Here is a 25,216-nt window from a genome sequence, read left to right as displayed (position 1 = left end):
TTTAGCATATTACAAAAAATATAATTTTAGGCTAGAGTAAATCCAGGCTTTCAAACAGTTCACGATTACTTAGGATTTTAGAGCTGAGGTGGATGTGCAGTGTATTATGCCATCTCCAGAGAAAAGTGTTATCTCAAGCTAATAAAACTCACTACAGTTTTAAAATTATGGCAACTCTTTGGGAAACCTTTCTTAACTAGGGATCTCCATTTTCAATAGAACAGAAGAAGTACTGGAACTCTTAGTTATGGAAAATGCTCATGATGTGTTGTAATGTCTGCTCATTCTTCAATTTTTGATTAGTTCATAGTCTGAAGACAAAGATAAGATTCTTTAAAATAAAGAATATAGAAATCACGTGCATGTTTGATTCTTACCTTTCCAGACTATGACAGCCAGGGAAAGCAAGTGCAGTAAGTGCAGAGAATGATCAGTGTTCCACTGGAGGTAGGAACCATCTAACTTTAAGTTGACTATTGTAAAATATCTAATAAAGGATACTTGTCCATATCTCATTGTGTTGGATATGATATTCTTCAATTTTCCAACCTCAAACATGTTACTTCTGCATGTTACAATATTTTATCTCCAGTGGTTCTATGGCCATTTTCAATTGGCTTCACACCTGGTTTGGGACTAAGACAGCTTTGTTCTGATATATGATTTGTACCAAGACCTAAACAGTTTAGGATTAGGATTGGGAGATTAACTTCCTCCTTTTCATCAGATTTTGCTAACAAGTGTTGCTGAGATTGCAAGTGTGTTTGTGTGTGTGTTTTTTTTCTTTAATGCTAGGAGAGAAAAGGGAGAGAAGAGCTCAGATTATGATTCCTTAGAAATTCTGGTTAGTATGTAATGATTCAGCTGAAGGAAAAGGCAGAAGAAACACGAGAAGAGGAAACAGCGTAGTTTATGCTGAGAAAGGACAGGAGGAGACACAAAATAAGAAAATTTCTTAAGAAATTTCAGCAATCTGTCAATGCTGTGACAATTAAGAAATTGCAGCCATTTTACCTTTTGCTTTCCTTGTGCTTTTCTGTTGTTTGGGATTCTCAGATGTAGAAGGGGGAAAGGGGGAAATGCTTGAGCATTTTCAGTTGGCCTAGGGGTAGGCAACCTTGGCTCTTTTATGACTTGTGGACCAACTCCCAGAATTCCTGAGCCAGCATGGCTGGCTCAGGATTCTGGGAGTTGAAGTCCATAAGTCATAAAAGAGCCAAGGTTGCCTACCCCTGAGTTAGCCTAAACAACTGCAGCTGGGTGATCTTCAAGGTCAATTCTAGATAAAGTTTTGGAGGGTTAGAAAGTAGAGAGGAGAACCCCCTTTTTTAGATTAATTGGTGAATGTGATTTATGACAGCCTTTCTTGGGTGGGAATTGCAACTTGTTACATTGTATCAGGGGGAGGGAACTTTAGTCTTGGGTTCAACTATGTAAGAGCTGATACTTTGTTTCCTGAATAAAATGTTCTTTAAGGAAGAAATCTTTGCCTTGAACTTCTTTTAATTGGCTTCATCTATCGGAACCATGACACAATCATTATATAAATGACTTGTACCTACAGATGTATCAGAGAAGAAACCTGTATCTTCTCAACTTTACCAGGAAATTATAAGGCAAAGATTAAGGTATGCACAGATATATTGGCTGAAAATAGTTATCTCTGCAATTTTTATATCATTACTATTTTTATCTTAATCACTATTTCAAAAAAGAATTCAACCAAGTTTATGCTTGGGGAAAATCATTTTTAATTTGCACAGCTACCAAATACAAAACAGTGGTTAAGACAGTTAGGGGTTATCAAGGAATGTATCTGCTGGAAACGGTTATGTGAAAGTGATTAGCGTGGTATGAAAAGTGATAGGTGATCCTTATAATGTCACACCCTGTCTTGTTATCTTTTTTTTGCTGAAGATAGAGATCTGTATGTTGCGTGTATCCAAGAGATTGCCACCAATCAAAATAAAGAGGCAAAAAGGAGATATCTGTTATTAAAGCCATGTTATGAAATCAGTAAGATGTCATACCTCAAATAAGTAACAACGGTTGGAGCTGTACACCAGAATTTAATAGAGGAAATGGAAAAGAGTTATTGTGGTTTGTGTTTAAGATAGTGGAGAACTTTTGGACTGTATTGGAAGTTGTGGAGATTTGTTTGTTTGTTTTTACATTACTTCCCAACTATACCAATTATCTGAAATATACTTACTTACATTCATAATAAATATTTAGTAAAAGTATTTATTTGTAAAATTCTTAGATTACTCACTATCTCAGAGTAAGAGCAAGAAGCAGTTATTTTTTCTTGCACTGTTTTCACTCTAGTTTGTAATGACATTGGGCAGTCAACTTTTAGTTTAGTTTAGTTTAGTTTAGTTTAGTTTAGTTTAGTTTAGTTTAGTTTAGTTTAGTTTAGCTCAATTCACTGCCCAGAGACACTTGGTGAGTTAGACGGTTTTACAAATTGAATGAATAAATAAATACATTCATACACAGACCAGTAAGTGCAATAATGATCTTTGCCTTCATGCTGACATATTCTGGGTGGGAACTTTGTAGAGGTTAATGCATTCCCCAGTGGCATGGAGCTTAAATATTGTCAACTATTTCCTGAGCACAGAATGTGACTATCAAGAAGATCAGATAGGCAAACAGAGCAATGCTGGAAAAAGTACATAATTTTATTTTCTCCAATGTAACAAACTTTGAAGAATGTTTGAAAATGTTCAAATCATTATTCAAGCTGTTTTATTTGTCTTCTAATCTTTTTAGAAATAGCCATACAGCATACCACAACAGCTAATCACACTCTAAAAAATAACATTAAAGAATCAGTATGTCTCAGAAACAATGGCAAGAAATAAGTCTGAACTGAAAGAACACTCTCAAGATAGAGGGTGAGAAAAAGTGATTTGAGAACTATCATGACTTCCAAAATCAATATTCACAATATTATCTTCTGTTGAAAAATATATTAGCCAAAGTTTATTCCAAAAATCACCTGAGGATGATATTAGCCAATATTAATGTAACAGATTAGCTATTTTTAGATTTTTATATAAGACAGATATACAATTTAAAGCATAGTGCTGAGTTCATACAATTAATTTATGTTAGAAAATAATACCTATGACTACAGTATTGGCCAAAATTGTGGAAACCTTTTGGGAAAAGTGTACAGTAGAAATGCCATCTTTGGTTATTTTTTTCTTCTAATTTCTTTATAACTGTAGCCTTGTTCACAATAATACCATTTTACATCACTTTCTGGGCAACCAGTCAATTCTTTGCACCATTACTTTAATTTTATTACATTTTACAAGCTTACTAAATGAAAGAACACAAAAAACCGCAACCAACTTGATAGCGATCACATAACACACTGACAAATGTCCTCCTCTCAGCTTCAATACATGACATAACTGAATCCTACTGTGATCTGATTGGCTCCTTGCCAAAACAAGATGACACCTGATTGGCTCTCTAAACACTCATGCTCATTGGCTACAATCAGATGAATGAAAGCTACCTGATATCAACCTAAGCAAGTTGTGCTTCCTTTTTCTGGTTATTTGGCTATAACTTTTCATAGAACATAGTACAGATAATTGAACAAACTTTGTTGTATTCTATTCTTGATTAAATTATCTTTCCATTGATATATAATTTTATGGTACTACTCCAAAAAAAGTGGTGTTATTAGCCATCAAACCTCAAAAATACACTTTTCCCAAAAGATTTCCACAATTTTGGCCACTACTGTATGGTTACGTTGGGCTGGTCATGGTTTCCTTGTCAGAAAAAAATATATCTACAAAGTTTCTCCACAAGGAAATGTTCCAGTCCAAAATTGGGGGAAAAAAAGAATAAAAAGGAGGGGAAAATAATGAAACTTTTAAAAAAATGTATTTCTGAAAAGGAAAGTGCTACCAACTGAAAGCAAAAGCAAAGTATGATCAAATATGATAGTTTAAAGCAAATTTGATTTGAGAGATAGTATAAGAATGCACAGATCTTACTTATTTTAATACTAAATAAATTCACTCTATTAAAAATATTAAATAAACTTGCAATAGAATGGCAGAAAATTCGTACAGAAATTAATGAGCATAAGCCAGAATTATGTGAAAATCTGTTTCACATATTTGTATCTTCTGGGTAGCAGGCTGGCAAATAATTCCGGAGTATATTGTGATGGTTACTATGGTGAGCTAATTTACCAGAAGAAATCTCTACCAATGGGGATTTGGCTTGTGATCTCACAATTTTAAGATCAATAATACTAATTCATCGTAACTTTTTATTTACATGCCTTTTATTGAATTTTTTTTTTACCAAAACCCTGAAAACTTTTTCCTGTAAGTTACATTCAATTTGATCCTCATCAATAATCAAGTACCCTTAGGACTATCTGTCTATGAGAATTACTTTCTGTCATAGTGAAATTACTTACTAGGATCTTGTCAGTTAATTTAGTGAGATGCTTGTGAAGTTCTTCAGAGTCTAAGGGGCGTTTTTAAAAATCCAGGATGATTTCTGTCAGCTGCAAATCTGGGAACAAAACTGTTCAAATACTGTATCTAGATCATTTTTGATTTACACAGAAAAATCTATGAGCTGATGCTTTTGTCCTGGAAATATAATACCTTCCCAGTATTGCTTTACTTTCCACTGTAAATATTCAATATAAATGAAAGATTAAGTCAGTAATTAGTTATTTTGAATACTATTGCATTTGATATTATAAAAAGAACAAACAGTACACATAAGCCAGCATTTTATGAGACTGGATCTGTTTGTATTACCATACTATGTATCATTTCACCACTATATAGCAAATTAATAAATTCATTTAAGTGAAAATAAGATATATTTATACATGTTATGGAAAGAAGACTTTCAATAAATATATGCTGAATTTGAGGTCAAAATCTGATATTTGAAAATACTATTGAAAAATATTATTAAATGCATATAAGGAGTCATTTACAAGGCATTCACAAAAGAACATCAGGATAAAGCTAAAACCTAGTTGTAGCAATTCAGATGTAGAGAACTGGAAGAAGAAAACTAAGGGAAATGGAAAAAAGAAGAGACCCAAGAAAAGGAAAAAGAAAATTTCTTCCATCCTCCAGGTTTCTTGAGAAAAGAAACCATTGGTTCTCTCTTTCTAAAAGGCATGAAGGGACTTGGAGAGAGAATGACAACTTGTAAGGAAAGTGGAAATGACAGCATTTGAAAGAAAAATTCCAAAAGAAATGCTTGAATAATAAGAATGTTCTTCCAAATAATATGGTGGTTTCTAAGAGGAGGTGTAATGGGCTATGAGAATAACCTTGAGAGAGAGGAGGAAGAGCTGCCGTTTAGATAACAGTCTGATAAAAGAAACCTAGTCCAAAAAAGGCATGAAGATGGAGAATGTACCTCAGAATTGACCCTCTCTAATTCTCTGGAACATAAAGGCGGGTAAGGGAAGAAGCACATTCAGACTTGCAAGACTGATGTTCAGCCCTTTGTGATAGTCCAGACCAGGAAACTAAAACCATGAATACCGCTACTACATCCCAAAGTTATTCTTACGGCCAGTTACAGAAACCTAGAGGGAATGGAGATGTTTATAAAACTTTCTGGCCAGTTCATATGAAATTATAATCTGCAGATTCTATTTAGAAATCTATTCACCCAAACAATACAGAAGGTGAGAGTTGAGTTAGGGGTCCAATACAAGGTAGGAGGGCTGAATGAAAAGGGGAGTGCTGGTAGAGATGAATAAAGGAAAGACTAGAAAAAGCTCATACATTAGGAGCTAAGGGTTCTTGGGATAAAAATACTACACATGTCTAGCATGGTATGTGAGAAGTATTAAGGAAGGCTTATGCTACATTATGGAAGCTTCTGGAGACAAAGGCACCAAATTTAAACTCAACAGGATAGAAGAGGGGAGCAACAGCCAACACTATCAGGACACAATCAGTTTTCTGAAATAGTTTGAATCCTCCAATGCAATGAAGATTCTTGACTACAGTAGTTGGGTCACAAGCTGGTAGCTTCAGCCAAGTTTGAGCCAGCCAAGAGAAGCCTTGCTTTTCTCCGCACAGTGACAACCAAAGGTGGGGATGAAATGTGATACAGAGAAAGTGATTGTTAGAATTGATAGAAATTATGGGCCAAGATGGTCAATGAGCTATAGGACAAAAAAGGATAGAAAACAATGTGATGCCTTGATTTGAAATAATCAACTTTGCTTTTGTTTTGTAAAAGATTACTGTATGTTAAATATAATGAGTGGAATATGGACTACAGAGAGATTTCTTTAGCAAAATACAAGAGCATCTACATATATTAGTAATATTGTATTACAAGAGCTAAGGATTAGATTCTGTGCTAGAGACACTTGTACTACCCAACAAAGATTCTCATGCATAAGTAATTTGTATATGAATGAATTTGGTTTGTCTTATATAAGTCTACTGGCAAATCTGAATGACAATGATTTAAATTACAGGAAGTCCACTTGCAGAATCTACTTGTTGGGTACTCCAATTCCAGAATAATCACTGTTGAACCTTGGCTTTGTGAATGGCAGTTGCTTCTGAAAAAGTAATACAATAATGTGCAAAAAAAAAAAAAAACCTGCCTTTTTTGTATGGCGTGCAGAAATGTAGCGGGCATCAGTTTATTTGCAAAAACAACATGCAGCAGCATCTTGAGAGTTGTTCAAAGTACTGCCTTTTTGTATTCTCAATTGTTGTAGTTTTATACTTCTTTGCCATACTTATTCTACCACAAAGAGAATTGTCTGTTTATTGCCTGTTAATACCAGAGGTATATTTTAGACAAAATTAACTAATTTCTTTCTTGCCTGGTATTAATGCAAAATATTTATTTTTAATTCATTAGGATCAGTAAGATTTCAAAGTGCTTAATTTTGTTTACTGTTTTTGTGAACGCTAGCTCACATGTTTAATAAACATCATAACAAAGTGTTTCTCATATGGATAAGAAAAACTTGGAAACAACCAGGGGTTAAAAATAGTTTCTTGAAGCAATTTAAGTTTCTTTAAGCTGTTGAGTTCAAAATGCTAAATGGATCTTCTTCCAGCTAGACTTCTACTGCCAGTTGCTTTATTCACAGGATAAACAGCCAGAAACCAGGATGGCTGATATGCAATAATCATTTCACTCAACTAACTACTCAGCTCCCAGACCAGAAAATAGCACTCAGGGCGCTTTAAATCAAGTAAAAATGAGAGATGCAATAAAACAGAATTTTAAAAAAATATCAGCTTTCTTCCAGCTTTGCACAAAAATTGAGGTAATAAGCAATTATTGATGGTGATAGCAAACATTTCAGCGAAACAGACGATATGTGAGCTCATCAAAACTCCAATGCTACTTGAAAAAAAAATGTTTTTCAGGTGGGTAAATAAAGTACCAAAATTGTTAAAGCACTTACATTGTAAAGAAGTAGACCTGTAAGACAATTACAGTGGTGGGATTCAGCCGGTTCGCACCACTTCAGCAGAACCGGTAGCTAATTTTTTGTTGCCCAGGCCCAGAATGGACTTCCGGAAGTTGCATCCCCACAGAGAACCGGTTGTTCACATATTTGAATCCCACCACTGACTATACATTATGATGTTGCACATTGCATTCAGGTTAATATTTACTAAGTAGTTAATATTTAGATTTAATATTTACAAAATATAATAGAAATTGAAATAATTAAAAACATTAAACAACAATTAAAAACATACAATGAATCAAGCATTTCAGCATGTCAGCACCTCCCTCCCAATACATTAACCACAGTCATGAGACAAAGGCCTAAAAAGGCTTTTCAGAGCCTCAGGAGACAGGGAGTGTCCTTATCACTCGAGGGATGTTGCTCCAGAGGGTGGGATGTTCAAAGTATGAAGCAACAGAATGTCAACTTCTTAACAAAATCAAAATAACAAATGGTAAATAAAATAAGTTTTCTCTCCCCCTAAGCAGTGCAACGTATTGCATAGGATCATATAAGAAATCAGAAAGGCCACCCAGGCTCTTCTCAACGATGTAGAAATGAACCAGTTGCTTTCCCTCCTCAAATTAGATACCAATATTTTCATTTTTTTCTGGTGACACAAAGAAAAGGAATGAATGATTATGCCTCTATATAAAACGTATCTCCCCTAGAATATATTACAAGGACCTGTTTCTGACTCTCTTACAAACTCCCTAGCAAACATAATAGTGTATGTTCATATACTGCTGAATATTTTTATCAAATATTAACGGTTGATTATATGTCACCAGAGATATTGTCTAGAATTTATAAAAGCACTTCAAATTTATGTTGAAAATGTGAACAAGAAGAAACATTTTATCATGTTTGGCGTGTGTTATAAAAAAAACCCTACATTAATTCAAAGGATTTTAATATAATTGAAACCTGAGGTATTTGGGAAAAAAAGTCATGGAACTTCATTTTTCTACATAATATTGCAGCAGGACTACTATTAGATTCCACAAACATATAAAAAAAATCAGAATTATCCACAATGGAGGAATGGTTGGTGAAATTCAGGGAACATACTGAGGTGGCCAAATAGACTTTTTGATCAGAGAAAAGCCAGTATCTATTTTTATTGCTGATTGGAAACCACTTGAGGATTTTTTTTGTGCGTGAAACCGAAAAAATAATCATATTGTTTTGATGAATAGATAGGATAGATTAAAGAAAGAAAAGAGTTGTGATGTAACCATAGAGTAAAAGGGAATATTATACTTACTTATAAGTGCTGTAAAGATGATTGGAAGCTACTTCCTTGTATCTATTTTTTCATGCTTTTCTATTTTGCTTTTACCCTCCCTCAACTTTCTTGCACTTTTAGCTTTTTCCTTGAGTTATTAATTTTTCTGTAATTCATGCAACATTTTCAGTTAGAGTTGTATTGATTTTATTTATATGCTGCTTTCCTTCAAGAGCTCAAGGTACGTCTTCCCATTTTCTTTCACAGACAACTTTTTGAGGGTAGGTTGCATGTGACTGCCCCAGAGTGACAACCTTGTGTTCTCTCTCTCTCTCTTCCTTCATTTATAAGATTTCAACTCTTCTACTCCCTGGCCAAAGCTAATTATGTTAGGGAATATGGAAGTTAAGGTCCAGTTCATTTTGAACAATTTCATTTTTACTGGCTAGACACAATTCTGGTGCCATCAAACATTCATCAAGTTTGCCTTGACTCTGAACAGGTTACATTATTTGTTCTTGCATAAACTATGTATCTTTGTGAGCAATTAACCAGTCACCATTTTTTGCTTTACATCATAACAAGCATGATCCTGCTATTTGCAGTATAGAATTTTTTATAACTGAAAAACCAGTTGATTCCATACATACTTCCTCTGTTTGTTTGTGGGCTACATGGCAGCTTTAATAGGCTCTGATACAGAGGGTTTAACATTTATTTAAAATGAAAGCCTTTCCATCAAGTGCTGCAGCTGCAGAATTAAGCTTATTTAACTTAGGTAAATATTAGCAGCATTTGCATAACCCACGTTTTTAAAAAAAACAAGCAGAATGTATTACAACACTGGAACAAAATTATTTGATACTTTACATATAAACAGGATTTATCAGACATTGCCTCTTGCAGACTTACAGTACTGTCGACATAGGCTTCAGTCCACACTACATCATGTTCTTGATCAATTACTTTAGGTCGACTGAGCACATGGAGATATTCCATAACATTTTCTTGCACATCAGCTAGGGTTGAGATCTGAGTGAAAAATCCTGGATATATTTGAGCAGAGAGAGAGAGAAAAATGTGGTCATTCAGACATAATCAAATGAGAAATACACATAAAAATTATAAATATATTTTCTCTTGGTGTTAAAAAGAGTGTGGTGTATGTGGAGGGGGGGGGGAAACCTGAAGAGGAAAAAAAAGTTGACCAAGGAAGAAGCCCTGTCAAGTTTTAATTTGTGAAAGCAGTAGTCTGTGAAATGATATGTCAGTCCAGAACGACTCCATTCCTCTGAGTGTTCTACACCATTGCACAGCTGTCCTGACTTTTTTTTCCCCTTCAGTTCTAAGTCAATTTTTTCAGCCTCAGGAGAAAGTAAAAAAAAAAGGAGGGAGTTTGTTCTTAAAGATAAATGCTTATGGCAGAGTTCTATTAACTTTTACTCCCTAACCTTTGCAACTTCCAAGTATCACAAATATGAGGGTGATATTTTTAGCTTTATCAAATTCTCTCTCTAACATTCTATACCTGAATCAGAGTTTCATTGCTTCCCACCAAAATGTTCTAATCTATCTTCATCCAGTTTTGGTCATCACTTTACAAAAAAGATGTTGAGACTTTGGAAAAAGTGCAAAGAAGAGCAACTGATAAAAGCCTGGAGACTAAAACATATGAAGAATGGTTGCAGGAGTTGGGTTTGACTAGTCTAGAGAAAAGAAGGACTAGGGGGACATGATAGCAGTATTCCAGTATTTGAGAGTCTGCCAAAAAGAGGAGGGGGTCAACTTATTTATCAAAGCACCTGTAGGCAGGACAAGAAACAATGGTTAAAAACTAATCAAGGAGAGAAGCAACCTGGAACTGAGGAGAAACTTCCTAACAGTAAGGACAATTAACCAGTGGAACAGCTTGCCATCAGAAGTTGTAGATGCTTCATCACTGGAGGTTTTTAAGAAGAAACTGGACAGTCACTTGTCTGAAATGGTAAAGAGTCTTCTGCTTGAGCAGGGGGTTGGGCTAGAAGACATCCAAGTTCCCTTCCAGTTCTATTCTGATTGATTGATCTCTTACATAACCCAGTTATCCGTGCAGGAACCTCATCTATGGCAGCATAAGGTCCTATGGACACAGCCACATAACCACACACTTCATTCCTCAGGTCATCATAAACTATTGGAAAACAATCCATGAGTCATTTTATGATGATTTGATATACCAAGAATAAAGGAAATTCGCTTCAACAAATAATGTTTCACATTATTGAAAGAGCTTGAGTATGAAACAAAAGGACAAAACATCCAATTCAAAATCATCATGGAATCTGTGTCATTTGCAGATTCAAGCATTTTATTCATTTCCCAAGTTTATTTTCATGCCATAGGATGGATTGTCTACATTTGGACTTTCCTGAAAAACTGAAGTTTCAAGCTTAGGAATCATAGGGTAGATATAATTCAACTTAAAAGTTACCTGCATTTTTCAAATAGAGTCAAAAATTCAAATAGCTGCTTTTTCTCAGGTGGCATTCAACCCCTTCTAATCTGAAGATGTTAATGAATGTATTAACTTAAAATATCATGGGCTCCCAGCAATTTTGAAGAACATATGAACACCAATAATAAAATCAGAAACTATCAAAGCCAAAAATATTAGCAGTCTATTTTCAGAGTGCATTTTAGGTCTTTTAAAAAGCCAACAAAGTGACCCTGAACTCAGCAGGAAGCACATAGCAAAGAATGGGGGCATCTTGTTTCAGAGTCACTTCAAGACAAATCCATGGCAAATGTAGGTGAACTTGTTTGGTCAGAAAATCATATGGAGAGAGGTTCTTTCCTAAACCTAAGCTATATAGGGTTTAAAGGTAATAACCCACATTTTATATTTCATCCAGAAAAAAAATAGCTGGCAAAGGCAATGCTTCTAAGTATAATGAAGCTTCTCTGGATTCTCCCAGAGACAAATTTAACTGTTGAGTTTTGTTCCTACCATACTTCCCAATCTCAACTCACAGGTCGCCCTATACACAACATGCTGTAGTGGTCAAGGTGGACACTACCAGCATAAGAACTATGCTGTTGGTCTGTGTGCTGATAGTGATGTTCTATGATACCTCAAAAGGCCACTTGTCAAGATTAGTTTTTTCCCAAACACCATACTGGTGACCTGATGCATTTTTCTGAGTCCTTTTCTTCTGAGTTATCAAAAATGCTTGATATATAATTCATAATTAGACAAACTAACATCAAATAAAACAGGTCTGTCAAATGATTGTAGCGAGGTACACTTTTTATTAAGATACACTTAACAGTGGTTCTTTTGTTTGTGTCAAGTTAAACATTACAGTCTGCCTTTGTTTTTACAGCTGGCAAACTTTCAGTTGTATTTGACTGCTAATCTAGCCCTTCAAACCTGGTATGCTGAACCTCTGTAAAACTTTATTTGAACATTGGACAATCTTGGTACTATCTGCAATTTCTTCTCCCTTCAGGCTCATTCTCCTCCAGGCTATTGGGGATATCACTGTAAATTCATTAGCTATTCTACAGCAGTGTTGGGATCTTGACTGTTTTAATGTATTTCAAATGGGTTGTCGCTCTGCCTCATTAAGCTCACGCTCTCTCAAGATATGGCCTACTTTTTTTACAAGAAAGTTGGAGCCAAGATAGGAAGTGGAGGTCTCATGCAGCATGGTGTAAATTTCTAATGATTCAGTTCTGGAGAAAAGACCTCATACCCTAAAATCCACTCACTTGGAAATCTTGTACAAATCTTTCATCTCTGCTAGGTGCTTCCAAGGGAAAAATCACAAGGAAAATTGATTTTGGGGTCAATGACCTCTGTGACAGCTACATGGTTTGACTTATCCATCTGTGCAGGAATTAAAAGTGTATTCCACTCCTTCTCAGATTCTGCAGTCCAATCTGCTAGGCCCTGATGTTTTTTGCAAGTATTATCCTTCACTCCCTCAACATCCCAGAACCTAGCAATACTGTAAATGATCAGGGTAACCTCTTAAAAATATAATTCCATGAGTGAACAAAATATGCTAGAAAAGACATTGTATAGAATCTGAATTTATCAGTTCAATTAATGTATCATGAAGGATGCCAGCTTCTTGTTCAGATAAATGTTGCCTATGTGTTAATAAAAGAATTTTAGAAGATGCTGATATAGATAGATAGATAGATAGATAGATAGATAGATAGATAGATAGATAGATAGATATAGATCGATATAGATATAGATATGTGTGTATGTATATAGATATAGATAGATACACACACACACACAAAGTATTAGGTGTACTTTGGTTGTAAGTGTCAAAATAAATAATTCATATTTACATGGATATAGCACCAGGAAAAAAAGTGTAGATCTTCTTAAATAACCAAGGAAAAATTAAATTTGGCAAATATTTAAAAAAAAACATTTTTTTCTTAAAATAAAAAAGTAGAAGAGAAAAACATAATCAGATGAGGTGTGTACTTTTTGGGAGACCTACACATGCTATGTCTTAGAGGTGTAATTTATTTTAATCTGAATTACAGTATTTAAATACAGTTAATATACTTCCTAATTCAATGTTTTTGGTTAATTTTATCATATTCCAACTTAGCTTTGTCATCTTAAAAAAAATCAATTTTCAAGCATCTTTTGGAGGCCAGACCAAAAGATTTTGGGTGGCCAAATCAGACAAGGGGAAGTTTTATTTCACTCTGATCCAACTCACATGGCTCCTCCACTTAGTTGTTACCACACTACAATGAATAGGAAGCAGCCTCTAAATCACAATTGCTACTCAGTCTGCTAGGTACAAGATAAGCACCAGATAGTCACTGGGAGCAGGCATGCAAGTGACAAAATGTGCATGACTTCATCAAGTAAATGCTTTAACTTGAATACTGATATCAAATTTTGGGACAGAGCGTGCAATGAGTATGTGAAGTCGTGATTATAGTGGAGCTTATTACAGATGCCATGGACTACTAGGTAGAAAAAATTATCTGGGGGTTCTCAAAGATACCTGCTGAAGAAGAGGAAGTCCCAGAAGGCACTGTATTCAAAATCCCAAGCTAAAGGGATTGAATACTAAGAAAGCAGGTGAGTAACCTTCTATATTTCCAATTTCTTCCCATAATTATTAAAACACAATTTTCAAAACCTTACATGGGACTTTTACACTAAGACAATTAAAAATAAGAACACAAAGACAAACTGCCTTCCAAGACTACAAAAAGATGGGACAGAACAAGATATTATCTTTTGGCTTGATAACCAATAATGTATGAGTAGTGATTGGGCAAGACTCTTGAAATCAACCATTATGAAAGGAAGTGCCTTTTCGTGAACAGATGTCCTTAGATCTTTATAAAGCGTGGGTAATGTACTGTCTGAAAAGTGAACATGCTTTGGAATTAACTAAACTGCCTTTGAAAAACTTGCTTCAAAGGATTCTTGTACAATGACTAAGTCTAAATCCTAGTGTGCAATATTAGCTGATTAAGACAAATCTTTAAACAGGATAATTTCCATCAGATGGGCACCAAGACTGGTTAATGCAGTAATGCATAACTAAATGCATATACTTCCAATGAGTCATTTAAATGTCATGTGGTGTGCACACATATATAAGTGAGAAAACCTTAGTACAAATGTAATGACAGGCAGAATTGCAGAATAAGCAAAGCATTTTTATTATTTTTACATCATGGCACCGTAATTGTGTTTTGGAATCACAATTCTGTCATTATTTATCAAGAGATACGTTTGCTTTAGTGTTGCCTGATGAATTCTATGCAACACTGGAATTTGTTATGGCTCCTCAATCTTTAGAAACGTAAGGATGAACTAGACCAAACACATATGCTTCATAGTCAAGAATTTCCTATTATTTTAAAATCAATTAAACCCCCCCAAAGCTGCAGTAAAACCTGATGAAATAATGTTAAGCAAGACGGTTTTCACCTACTATCTCTTTGCAGTAAATATTCAGGCATTCCAATTTGTGGAGTTAAGTACATCATATAATGCATGTGTGTCTATATCTAAATGCTGGAGAGAGACCAAGAAAAAAATATCATCTCTGAATTTAGGCCTTGCTTTCTCTCTTTAATATGCAAAAATATCTATTTTCCTTGGTAGGATTCCTTGATTTCTCTATGTAAATCAAGAACTTCCTTCCTTCCTTCCTTCCTTCCTTCCTTCCTTCCTTCCTTCCTTCCTTCCTTCCTTCCTTCCTTCCTTCCTTCCTTCCTTCCCTCCCTCCCTCCCTCCCTCCTTCCTTCCTTCCTTCCCTCCCTCCCTCCCTCCTTCCTTCCTTCCTTCCTTCCTTCCTTCCTTCTTCTATTGCTAAATTTAATTTAATTATTTTATATACTTATCTCTCTTCGCCCGCAGTTCAGAGTTACAAACAATGCCTTAGTAGGACACTGACCATAGTTTTCATTTTATATTTAGAAGTGAGTTGATACTCAAAGTCTATTATTTTCTTGTTGTCACAATTATTACAGGGGATGTTTGCAGTTGGTAATGCTACATTATTCAATCTTAAACAAGAAAGCTGCCAAAATTGAATATTTATATTATTCAATATAGGCAAAATGCAGACAAAATTATCAACTAACATTAAGATATAAATTATATTCTAAACACAAGTTTTATCCACTCAACCACCTAGGACAGGGGTATCAATCTGGCAGCCCGCAGGCCGGATGCATTACATGCAGGCCACGCCCACCCCAGCTCTGCGAAGGCAAAAAACGTTATGATATGTCACAATACATCATGTGATGCGATCGAGTTTGAAACCCATGACTTAGGAAAAAAGGGTTTTGTCAACTATCTTTCACTCTAAAACCTGCTTAAGGAAGACTTGATTTGGCAAGATGTCTGTAGAACTGTCACTAAACAACAGATATTCCTGCTTTTTTTCCCCTTCTATACCAATTCCGCTTCCTGATATCTGGGATCAGCAGAACCTCTGGCTGCCTGGGAAGTTCTAGGATTTGAACTCCAGACATTTCAAAGCTTCTAAGGTTGAGAAATATTGTTAATTTTACTGGCAGAGTGATTTCCTCCCAAACATACATAAATGGCAATCTTGCAGAGTTCATAAAGGGCTATGTTTTTAGGCTGCAGAGTCAAAAGTGGCATAATACATTACAAGCTAAAACTCAGTTAGTGAGTAATGACAACTGAATGATGTTCATAGAACAACTCCATTTCCCTTGGAAACAAAATGCATTTTTTTTATACAAACAGTTGCATTTTACTAAAATGCTTGTAATAGTTCCATTCGTCTTATCAAGAAAGAAGCAGTGACATACAGATTCCACATAATATTGTGCCCACAGAATTAACTGGCCTGGGATGAACAACCTGTTCAAGTTCCTTGCTTACAGGTGGTTCTTGAGTTATAACCACTTATCCAGTGATCATTCAGACTTGCGTAGCACCAACAAGAGAAACTTACAACTAGTCCTTGAAAATCTGTCCTTTGCAGAATTCCTGTGGTCATGTAATTGCAACCTAGGCACTTGTGCCTGACTCCTGATTATGACATTGCAGCAAGTCATGGTTATGTGATAGCCAATTCTGATACTATTCCATAAGCAAAGTCAGTGGGACAGCCAGCAGGAAATTGTAGTCACACAAGGTTCTTGCTTAACAACCCACCACATTTCTTGCATAACCATGGCAACTGGAACTGCTATCACTAAGTGCTGCAATCATGTGACATTGCACTTTACATACATGTTTTTTAGCAACAGCAATTCCAAGCATTTTGCCAGGTCATTAAAGTTCCAAAAAGAGCCAACCAGGGGAGCATATTTTGCATAGAAATGAAACCTACCTTTGTTGGCACAAGCCATCCATTTAAGATTATCTGCAAAGGCAGCTTCTCTTCCTATCAGGTAGGTGAAAATGCGAACCTGAAAATATAACTCTGGATTATTATAACAGAATTTCATTTACAGGAAACACTTTATATAAACCATTCAATTTGTATTAAGCAAGCAATAGCACCAGATAAAAATACCCAAAAAATTTACAAACACATTCTATTGGAATTTTCTTTTGAGCTGGATAAGCAATAATTTCACACACCTATAGATTTTGGTAACACACACAGTCAAATTTGGCATTTTCTAGAATTATAAGCAAATGTAAATGAAAAGGTATCATTTTGAAAGGTTAATATGAAACCACATGATTGACAATGTAGCACTTTGCACTGATCCCAAGCTTGCATTTAATTACTGTACTGCCACAAAAGACTACTGCATATGTGATAACATGAGGCAAGCTACTCCTAAAGTTTCTACCTCTCAAATGTGTATACTGAGCTAATACTATAATACAGATTTCTCATAATAATGATACATTATTTCAACCAAAAGAGCTATACAACACTCTCTGTTTGTGAGAGGGTCCATAAAGTCAAACCTTAAGAGTTCCAATTACATGAGAAAACTCAAAATAGTTGGAAGCATAAAATTCGATTGCAGTCCAAGGAAAATTCAGGTAATAAATATCTCACTTCATTAAAAATGACATATTTTTGTTGTTGCTACTTATTCCTGACAATCATTTATTTGGGAAAATACTCAAGAGCATTCATCCAGAGCCTTCTAACTCTAACTTCCCCAGGAATCCAGGAAAACCATCACCAGAGACAATCTTCTTACCTGAGTTGATTATTTTGTTTTAATTTTTTCCATGCAGTTTTAATGAAAATTTAAAAAAAAATCAAGTGTCCTAAACCCATCTTGAAAAAATAAAAAGATCTGGTGAGCCAAATCATCTTGATTTTACAAAATGTGTATGAAACAACAATGAAGTTTTTTCCCCCAATAAAGAAGGCAAATATACCCTATCACTTCAGTCTAAAAACTGCAATTATGCATAAATTCAGTAGTGATAGCTAAATTGGGCAACAAATTTCCAATAGCAGCACCAGTTCTGTTCTGGACTTGTCTAACTCACTGGACTTTCATCTTGAAGAAGATAATTGGTGAGAGCACATGCAGCAAAAGGGGGGAGATAAGCATTCTGAAATTGTTGCTGAAAATGGTGACTTTTTCTCTCAACCTGAGTCTATTAGACCTTCATCTTTTTCTCAGCGAGTTTAACAACCAATTTATTAGAATTGGATGAATTGGCTAGAAGGTTTGGGAGAAGATTTAAAGATTGCAAATATCACTCTAAATCCTGTAAAGGTTGTAAAGTTTTGAATTTAAAACAACAGAAGCATGAATACAACTACTAAATCTCTTATAATATCATTTCCCCAATATACATATTCAGAAATTCTTAAGATAATGAACAATATTACTGGAATTTACCATGTTTTGCAACTATTGTTCTTATGACACTTGCATCTCGCAGTAAGATGGGCAGCAAACTAATTTAATAAATAAATAAATATCTCATTTCTATGACCTTTAACTGGGTGAAATAGTGGGGCAACAATTTTGATACAAGGTATTTTAAATCAGGGGCCCCAACCCCTTGTCTGCACAAACAAGCAAAGCCCCATCTGCAAGATGCAGGCAGCTCACAAAACCACACACCCTATGGTCCACGGAAAAACCTCTCTCCACAGAACCGGTCTCTGGTGCCCTAAAGGTTGCAAACCTCTGCTTTAAATGGCCTAACTTACAGAATGTGTCCAAAATCTAGGACCCATAAATCTCAAAAGAATGAAATTTTGGAGAGTTATGGCTGTTTCAGCTGTGGGTCTACTGCTGTGGTCACATAATCCTCATTTTCAATGTTTCAAGACAGTTTCCTAGCCACTCTCACAATCCCTTGCTCCCTCCCCCACCCAGCAGCAGCCAATTATCTGTCTACTGCAAAGGGATCAAGAGGAAGTAAGTCTCATGCAGGCTTCCTGGCCTACATCTTGCCCTGTGTGCCTTCTTCAATCCATGCAGTACCTTCTGAACACCTCCACACATTCTCCCTGATCCTTCCTGCTCCCCACATGCCTTTCCTGCCCCACATGGAACTTTCTGTGTACTCTACATACTGTTCTTGACCACATCACCCCTTGTGGACCATCCCAAACCTGCATGGCACCTTTCATGCAGGCCCAAACACTCCCAGGCACCCTTCCCAACCCACATTGCCCCCTATACACCCTCTCGCACTTATCTGTGATGGTCATGTACCTTTATCAAGCTGCATCACACCCCCTCTCACTTCCCTGGCCCATGTGGCACCTCTTACATACCCCCAAGACCCCCCACAGATTCTTATTGACCCACATTACCCCCAATGTGTCCTAACTTATGTAGAATCTCTACCACACTGAAATGCATTCCTCCCACACAAGCTTTCTCCAATCCATGTGACATCTTTGATGTACCCTTCTCACCCTGCATCCCTTTGGTCTCTCCCATACTCAATATTTAGTAATGCAATAGAAATTTCACTACCATCACCACCACCACACCCTCTGGCTTCTGAGACTGGGTTCTGACCTTAAAGATAGGAATCCAAAACTGATTCCAACCCTAACTTTCTCTAGCTGTTTTTCAATCTGGGAAATCCTAAACTTAGAAAAAAAACCTACCCCATTGGTATACCCACCAATCCCCTGTATTGTTCCCAATCCATTACTCTGAATGGGAAAGACTGACTTTTTTAAAAATAAAAGAAGAAAATCAAGGGTGAGCTAACATTGCTTTTCCTACTTCTGTGCTACTGAAACTGTCTAGGCTCTAGAGACATGCTAGACTTCTTCAGAGTCTCCATCTGTGTACTCTAATCATGGGCTAGGTTTAAATTCAAACACAAGAAAAGATGAAGAAGATGGCAAGAAAAAGGTAGCCCCATGCAGAGATAAAGTAGATGTCCACCTTATTTATTCTGAAGCATATCAAATAGAAGTCAAAACAATTGTCCCATGATGAGAAGAATGGATTCTTAGTCCTTCTGATCAGCAGGCTGGTTCGCTTGACTAACATAGATATTCACTGTGCAAAACATTACCCAAAACCAATTTAGGTGCTGCCACTGAGATAGCATCCTATCCCATGTTGCAGACTAGTATAATATTTCCCACAGCCAATTAAACTCTGAAGTGCTTTTTTCTGGCCTATGAATCAATTTTTCATTACCTATTGCAGCTGTTACAAAGAATCAGTGAGCTAATCAACCAATGTCAAATCAAGAGAGCTGAAAATCTTGCCCAACAGCAGCCAGATGGGCATGAAAACTTCTTCCTCTATTCCTGGTTTTAAAAAGCAATAAGGCTCACTTGAAACATCGATCATATTGAACAGATTCTACCTAGTCCATACATAAACAGTGGCATATATACAGTATATAGCCCATTTCTTACTTCTTGAACTCATATCTTATATTGATAGGCAAGATGGATAACTATAATAGTTACTCTGAGTTTCATAGGGCCTCTAGGAAGAGAAGAAACATATATTTTTACCTCAGAGGTGACCAACACCATAGCAGGAATTAATCATCAGTAATAAAAAGCTCTTTGTAGTCTTGCCTACCCCAGGGCTCCCCAATCCCCAGACCACAGCTCACTACTGGGCCTTAAACCATTAAGAACCAGGCCATGGAAGTAGTGGATGAGCACGCACACACACACATCCACTTGCACAAGAGCGGGTGAGCGCATACGCTTGCACTCCATTTGTGTGAGTGGCAGGTGCATGTGCTCTCTCCTTGTGCAAATGGAGCTGCACACGTGCATGCGCTTGCCTGCTACTCGTGCAAAACCATCCCCTCCCCCCACCCCCTGCTGGTCCACAAAGCTGGAAAAGTTGGGGAACTCTGGACTACCCTGAGAGATCTACTTCCTTTTTATACCCTTTCAGAGTAATCCATATATATTTGCTCCCAAAGGTTATGTTGAGTTTGATTCAGCTTAACTGCTCACCTAAGCACAACTGCACTATTGCAAGCAAAATGTTTAATCTCAAAAAAGGGAAGAAAATAGTACCATCGGATTTATATCCAACCTCAGTACATAAATTGTCACCAGTGCTTACCTCAGAAAACAATGTGCTGAAATACATTCTAAATATAAAGCAAATCAGTCTAAGAGATTTATGGCTAATGGTCTTCTTTAACTTACACATACTCAAAAAACCATGTCCATAATAGAAGTAGAATAGGCTGAGCTGAAGCACAGAGAAAGATGGCCTAATGTGGCATCAGGCCAAATCACCAGAGAAACTGAATTCAAGTTATTAACATTAAACAACGGTCTACTGAAGATTGCTATCAAAAAAAGGTAAAGAAAATAACTGTTTTGTTCTTCTATCAAATATACGTGTATGTGTCCATGTGTCTATACCCACACACATATGTGAAATACTAAATTCCAGAAAAGATGTGACAGTTCTTATTTATCACAAGTAGCACATTGTACAATGATTTCCTAACCATTTTTCACAATTAAGCCTTTGGAGGCAATATGCCAACTTCTTTATAATCCCATAATTACAAACTTTCACCAAGCCACTTTTCAAAGTAGAAACCACAACATGAATTGCCATTATAATTCCCATCACAATATAAACTTTTTTTTCTGGATAGGTTCCTGTTTTGCTTACTAGTCTTCTACTTGAATTTAACTAGATTCCTTGAAAAGAATTTATGCTTACAGGTCTCTTTACTTTCTCTGGTTCACAAGCAAATCTTATATCTACATCTGGAATATCTAGAATATCCAATCCATTAGCATATGAGCTTTTATTATTTGAAACAGAAAACATGTAAAAAGAAAACAGAAAAAAATGTAATCTGCTAAGTATTAATATATTAAGTAAGTAACTTAGTTATTTAGCAGTACCATTTTTAAATAAAATATTTATTCTCATATTTCATAAATTCCTTTGTGTGTCCAATCACCCTTGGCTAATAAAGAATATTCTATTCTCCAGCATGATTGGATGGAGAACCCACGGATGGGTTGTCTTAATCTATCTGCTCCAATTAGACTAAGTCTGAAATTTAGTACCGCCCCCTCTGTGCCAACTGCACCCCAGTTTTAGACTTAGTCTCTTTGCTCTAAGACGCGTTTTTTCTTCGCTCCTGGAGCAGAAGACTGTGTATTTCCATTTTTATTTCTTTAAGCTTAGGCTAACCATTTTATTATTAGATTTGACAATATATAAAAGATATTTCCAGGGATCATCATCCCCAGCCTGTAGCCTAGCAGGCTGACAGGCTCACACACCTCTCCCTCCGGGGGGGGGGGGGAACCTTCCCTTTTCCATTTTTTTCCTCTCTTGAAAGCTTTCCAGCCTTAAAGAATCAAGCCTAAAATTAAATTCCCAGAGGGAGCTTAGATCTCCTACCAGGGGCCGTTCCTCCACTTCAAAGGCTCCATTTTTTTGCAAATGCTGCTCCGACGAGCTCCCTGCTGCCAGCTGATCATCGGAGGACGCAGATTCCACACGCTGACTGCCGACGGCTCCGGAAGCAAGGGTAAGCTTACCAATTGACTGGGGGGCTCCGCAAGATACGACGAGGCTCGTCAGGCCTGGAGGGAGCCTTTCTAGGTCCTTCGGCCCCAGCAGACCGCCCCAAGCAGCAGGTGGGAGTTTTGGGCACCGACCCAATTTTCGGAGCCTGGAGGGCCTACCAGGCCTCGGACTGCCTCAGCGTCTCCCAGCTGGCCTATTTACCTGCCATCCGCTGCACTAGGAGCCCAGGCGATTCCTCGGAACGAGGGCTCGTTGCAGCTTAGGACCCAGGCCTCAAGGCCTTCTTCTAACGGCTGTTTTTTGTTGGGTTTTTTTCGGCGCGAATTTGGCGGCCGCCATTTTGAATTGACTCTCGGCAGCCATTTTCTATGTGACTGAGGCCCAGACTGCCTGTAGCTCACTCCTGAGGGCAGTGTATGACCACCTGAGGCAGAGGCCTCGAGATTCAACTACATCATCTCCACAGACGGATTGGACTGGGGAGGGCCAGCTCGCTCCTGAGGGACGCAGTGCCCACCAATCCCCATTGCCCGCCCCCCTCACGGGCCGAATCATCTCTGCAGGCTCCCTTGGCAATTTACAATGCCGAGGGGGGAGGGCGTTTTTGCTAAGGTTGAGCCCAGAGCAGACTCAACATGGCGGAGAAAACCAAGAGGAGACATCAAACAGAGGCAAGTGGAAAGAACACCACCAAGCGAGCCCGGCCAAGCAGGGAGTCAAATATACCACAGATGAGGGAGGAGGAGTCCCAAAGACTGAGAGCGGCCTCCCCAGATCTGACAGGCACGATGGGAAGGTCCATTTTTGAACCCCTTTCCTCACATTGTGCCTCAGCTCCAGGGGCCTGGTCTCCCCCCAGGGGAATTCCCCAATCAGATTCAACCACAAGAGTGGCTCCAGGGAGGGGCATAACCAGCCAGGACACTCTTAACCTGGGACCCCAGGCCACATTCACCCCCACTGCATCAGGGCTTCGCCCTCCTGAGAACCAGGCCTTGAACCCGGACTTCCTTCAGTCCATGATAGCCCAGACTGTGGCTCAATTTATGGCCTCCAACACCCCACAGCCTCCCCCCCAGGCCACGTATCATCCACAATCTCCTGATTTGATGGATGATCCCTCATCGGATTTGGAATCTACAGGGGCTGAACAATCTGGCCTGATTTTGTCGGAGGATGAGGGCATCACTCCCTCTGACCCCACCCCTCCTGTCGGTCTCTTTGACCATTCATTCTTTAATTCCCTGCTACTCAAGGCCTGCATTACTGCAAACCTCCCCCGAGAACAGGAGACCCCACCTACAACATCAAAGGGTCCCCACGCCGAGCCTCAGTCTTGCAGAACCATATTCCCTGTCCTCCCCTTTTTTCTGAATATAGTTCAAAAACAATGGGAGAACTTAGGATCCCTCTTAAGCCCCAGTGCAGTAGAGAGAACATTATTCAATGTTACCCCTTCTCTGGCCTCCCTATTGGAGATTCCTGAGATTGATTAGCCCTTGAACTCATTGTTTCCCAATGCTAACATCCCTGGGGACATAAATGAGGCACTTAGGGTGGAGGATAAAAAGATTGACTCCGCATTGCGTAGTTCCCATCTGGCATCAGCCTGGGCAACAAAGGCGGCAATGTCCATGGCCTTCTTCGCCAGGGCTTCAGCCCTTGGGTTACGTGAGCTCCAGGACAGGATCCCTCCAGACCAGCTCAGAGCTCACCAAAATCTGGGTAAGTTAGTGGCTACGTCCCAGTACCTAGCCGACGCTTCTCTGCACATGGCTAGATACACTGCCGACCATCGCTGCAGACATCTCAGCACGAAGGCTCCTTTGGCCCAGGAATTGGGAGCAGACACCAAGACCAAGTGGCATCTGGCCTCTAAACCTTACACAGGTGGACATCTCTTTGGTAAGGCACTAAAACCATACTTAACTGAAGGTAAGGACAAACGTAAAGCTCTGGTTAACTCATGTCACAGAGCAGTTACAGGAGGCTGCCTTTCGACCAGCTCCATCCTGGGACTGGGCTCAGGCATCCCTCTATTGTTTTCAGAGACAAGAACGACAGCAGGATCATTCAGCATGCAGAAGCAGACCACAGATCCAGGCCAAGTGGCCCCTTCAAGGCCAAGGGGCCGTTCCTCTAAACGAGGCAAGTGATCTCACAGTCTCACTTCCCATAGGAATCCGGCTGGCCCCTTATTCCAGCACTTGGGCAGTCACCACTACAGATGCCGGCTGGCCCCTTATTCCAGCACTTGGACAGCCATCACTACAGATGCATGGGTGTTAGACACCATCACGCAAGGTTTGAGACTAGAATTTTGTTCTCAACCACCTGACAAATTCCGCTCTTGCCCTATCCCCACGAGCAGGTCCAGGGCTGACTTTATGTCAGAGGCCATAGCTCATTTATTACAAATACGAGCAATTGAATCAGTACACAAGACCAAGAAGGACGAGGGTTTTACTCAAACCTCTTCGTCATCCCTAAGACTTGGAGGGCTGGAGGGCAATCATAGACTTGAAAGGTCTAAACTTTACTTGAGGTATAAGAAGTTTAAGATGCAACCACTTCAATCAATCCTGGCCAGCATCAGGCAAGGTGACTTTCTTACCTCAATAGACCTAACTGAGACATTTTTCCTAACCACCGCAAATTCCTCAGATTCAGCTATGCCCACTACCAGTACAGAGCCCTACCATTTGGCCTCTCATCAACACCGAGGGTATTAACAAGGTACTGGCAGTGCTCGCAGCCCACCTTAGACAAATTCCAATCAGAATTCAATGCTATTTAGATGACATACTAATTCAGTCATCATCATTCCGAAACGCTCAGTCAGACCTCGCCCTAGCCATCAAGGTCTTTCAGGAGCACGGGTTTTCTGTTAATTTCCAGAAAAGTCATACAACAACCCAGCTCCTCCATTTGGGCGCCGTTATAGACACGGACAATTGTACGGTCTACCTATCTCAGGACCGAACGAACTCTATTCAGACTCTTGTACGTCGGAT

At 38.1% G+C, this 25,216-nt stretch overlaps 1 protein-coding gene across 1 annotated transcript in view; it reads right to left on the bottom strand.

Annotated features, from left to right (window-relative positions):
- LOC120301001 (voltage-dependent calcium channel subunit alpha-2/delta-3) overlaps positions 1-25,216 on the bottom strand; it is a 405,499-nt gene that overhangs the window by 154,410 nt on the left and 225,873 nt on the right. Inside the window, exons 11-12 of the mRNA XM_039327628.1 lie at positions 16,592-16,670; positions 9,651-9,784 (exon numbers count right to left, since the gene is read on the bottom strand). Coding sequence (XP_039183562.1) covers positions 9,651-9,784; positions 16,592-16,670 — 213 coding nt within the window. The remainder of the gene's footprint in view (positions 1-9,650; positions 9,785-16,591; positions 16,671-25,216) is intronic.

This window comes from Crotalus tigris, unplaced genomic scaffold, assembly GCF_016545835.1.
Source record: "Crotalus tigris isolate CLP2741 ecotype Arizona unplaced genomic scaffold, ASM1654583v1 scf7180000024362.2655971311:6658466, whole genome shotgun sequence".
Taxonomy (NCBI): domain Eukaryota; kingdom Metazoa; phylum Chordata; class Lepidosauria; order Squamata; family Viperidae; genus Crotalus; species Crotalus tigris.
The sequence above is the reverse complement of the archived record's forward strand: the minus strand, read 5'-3'. Positions and strand labels throughout refer to the sequence as shown.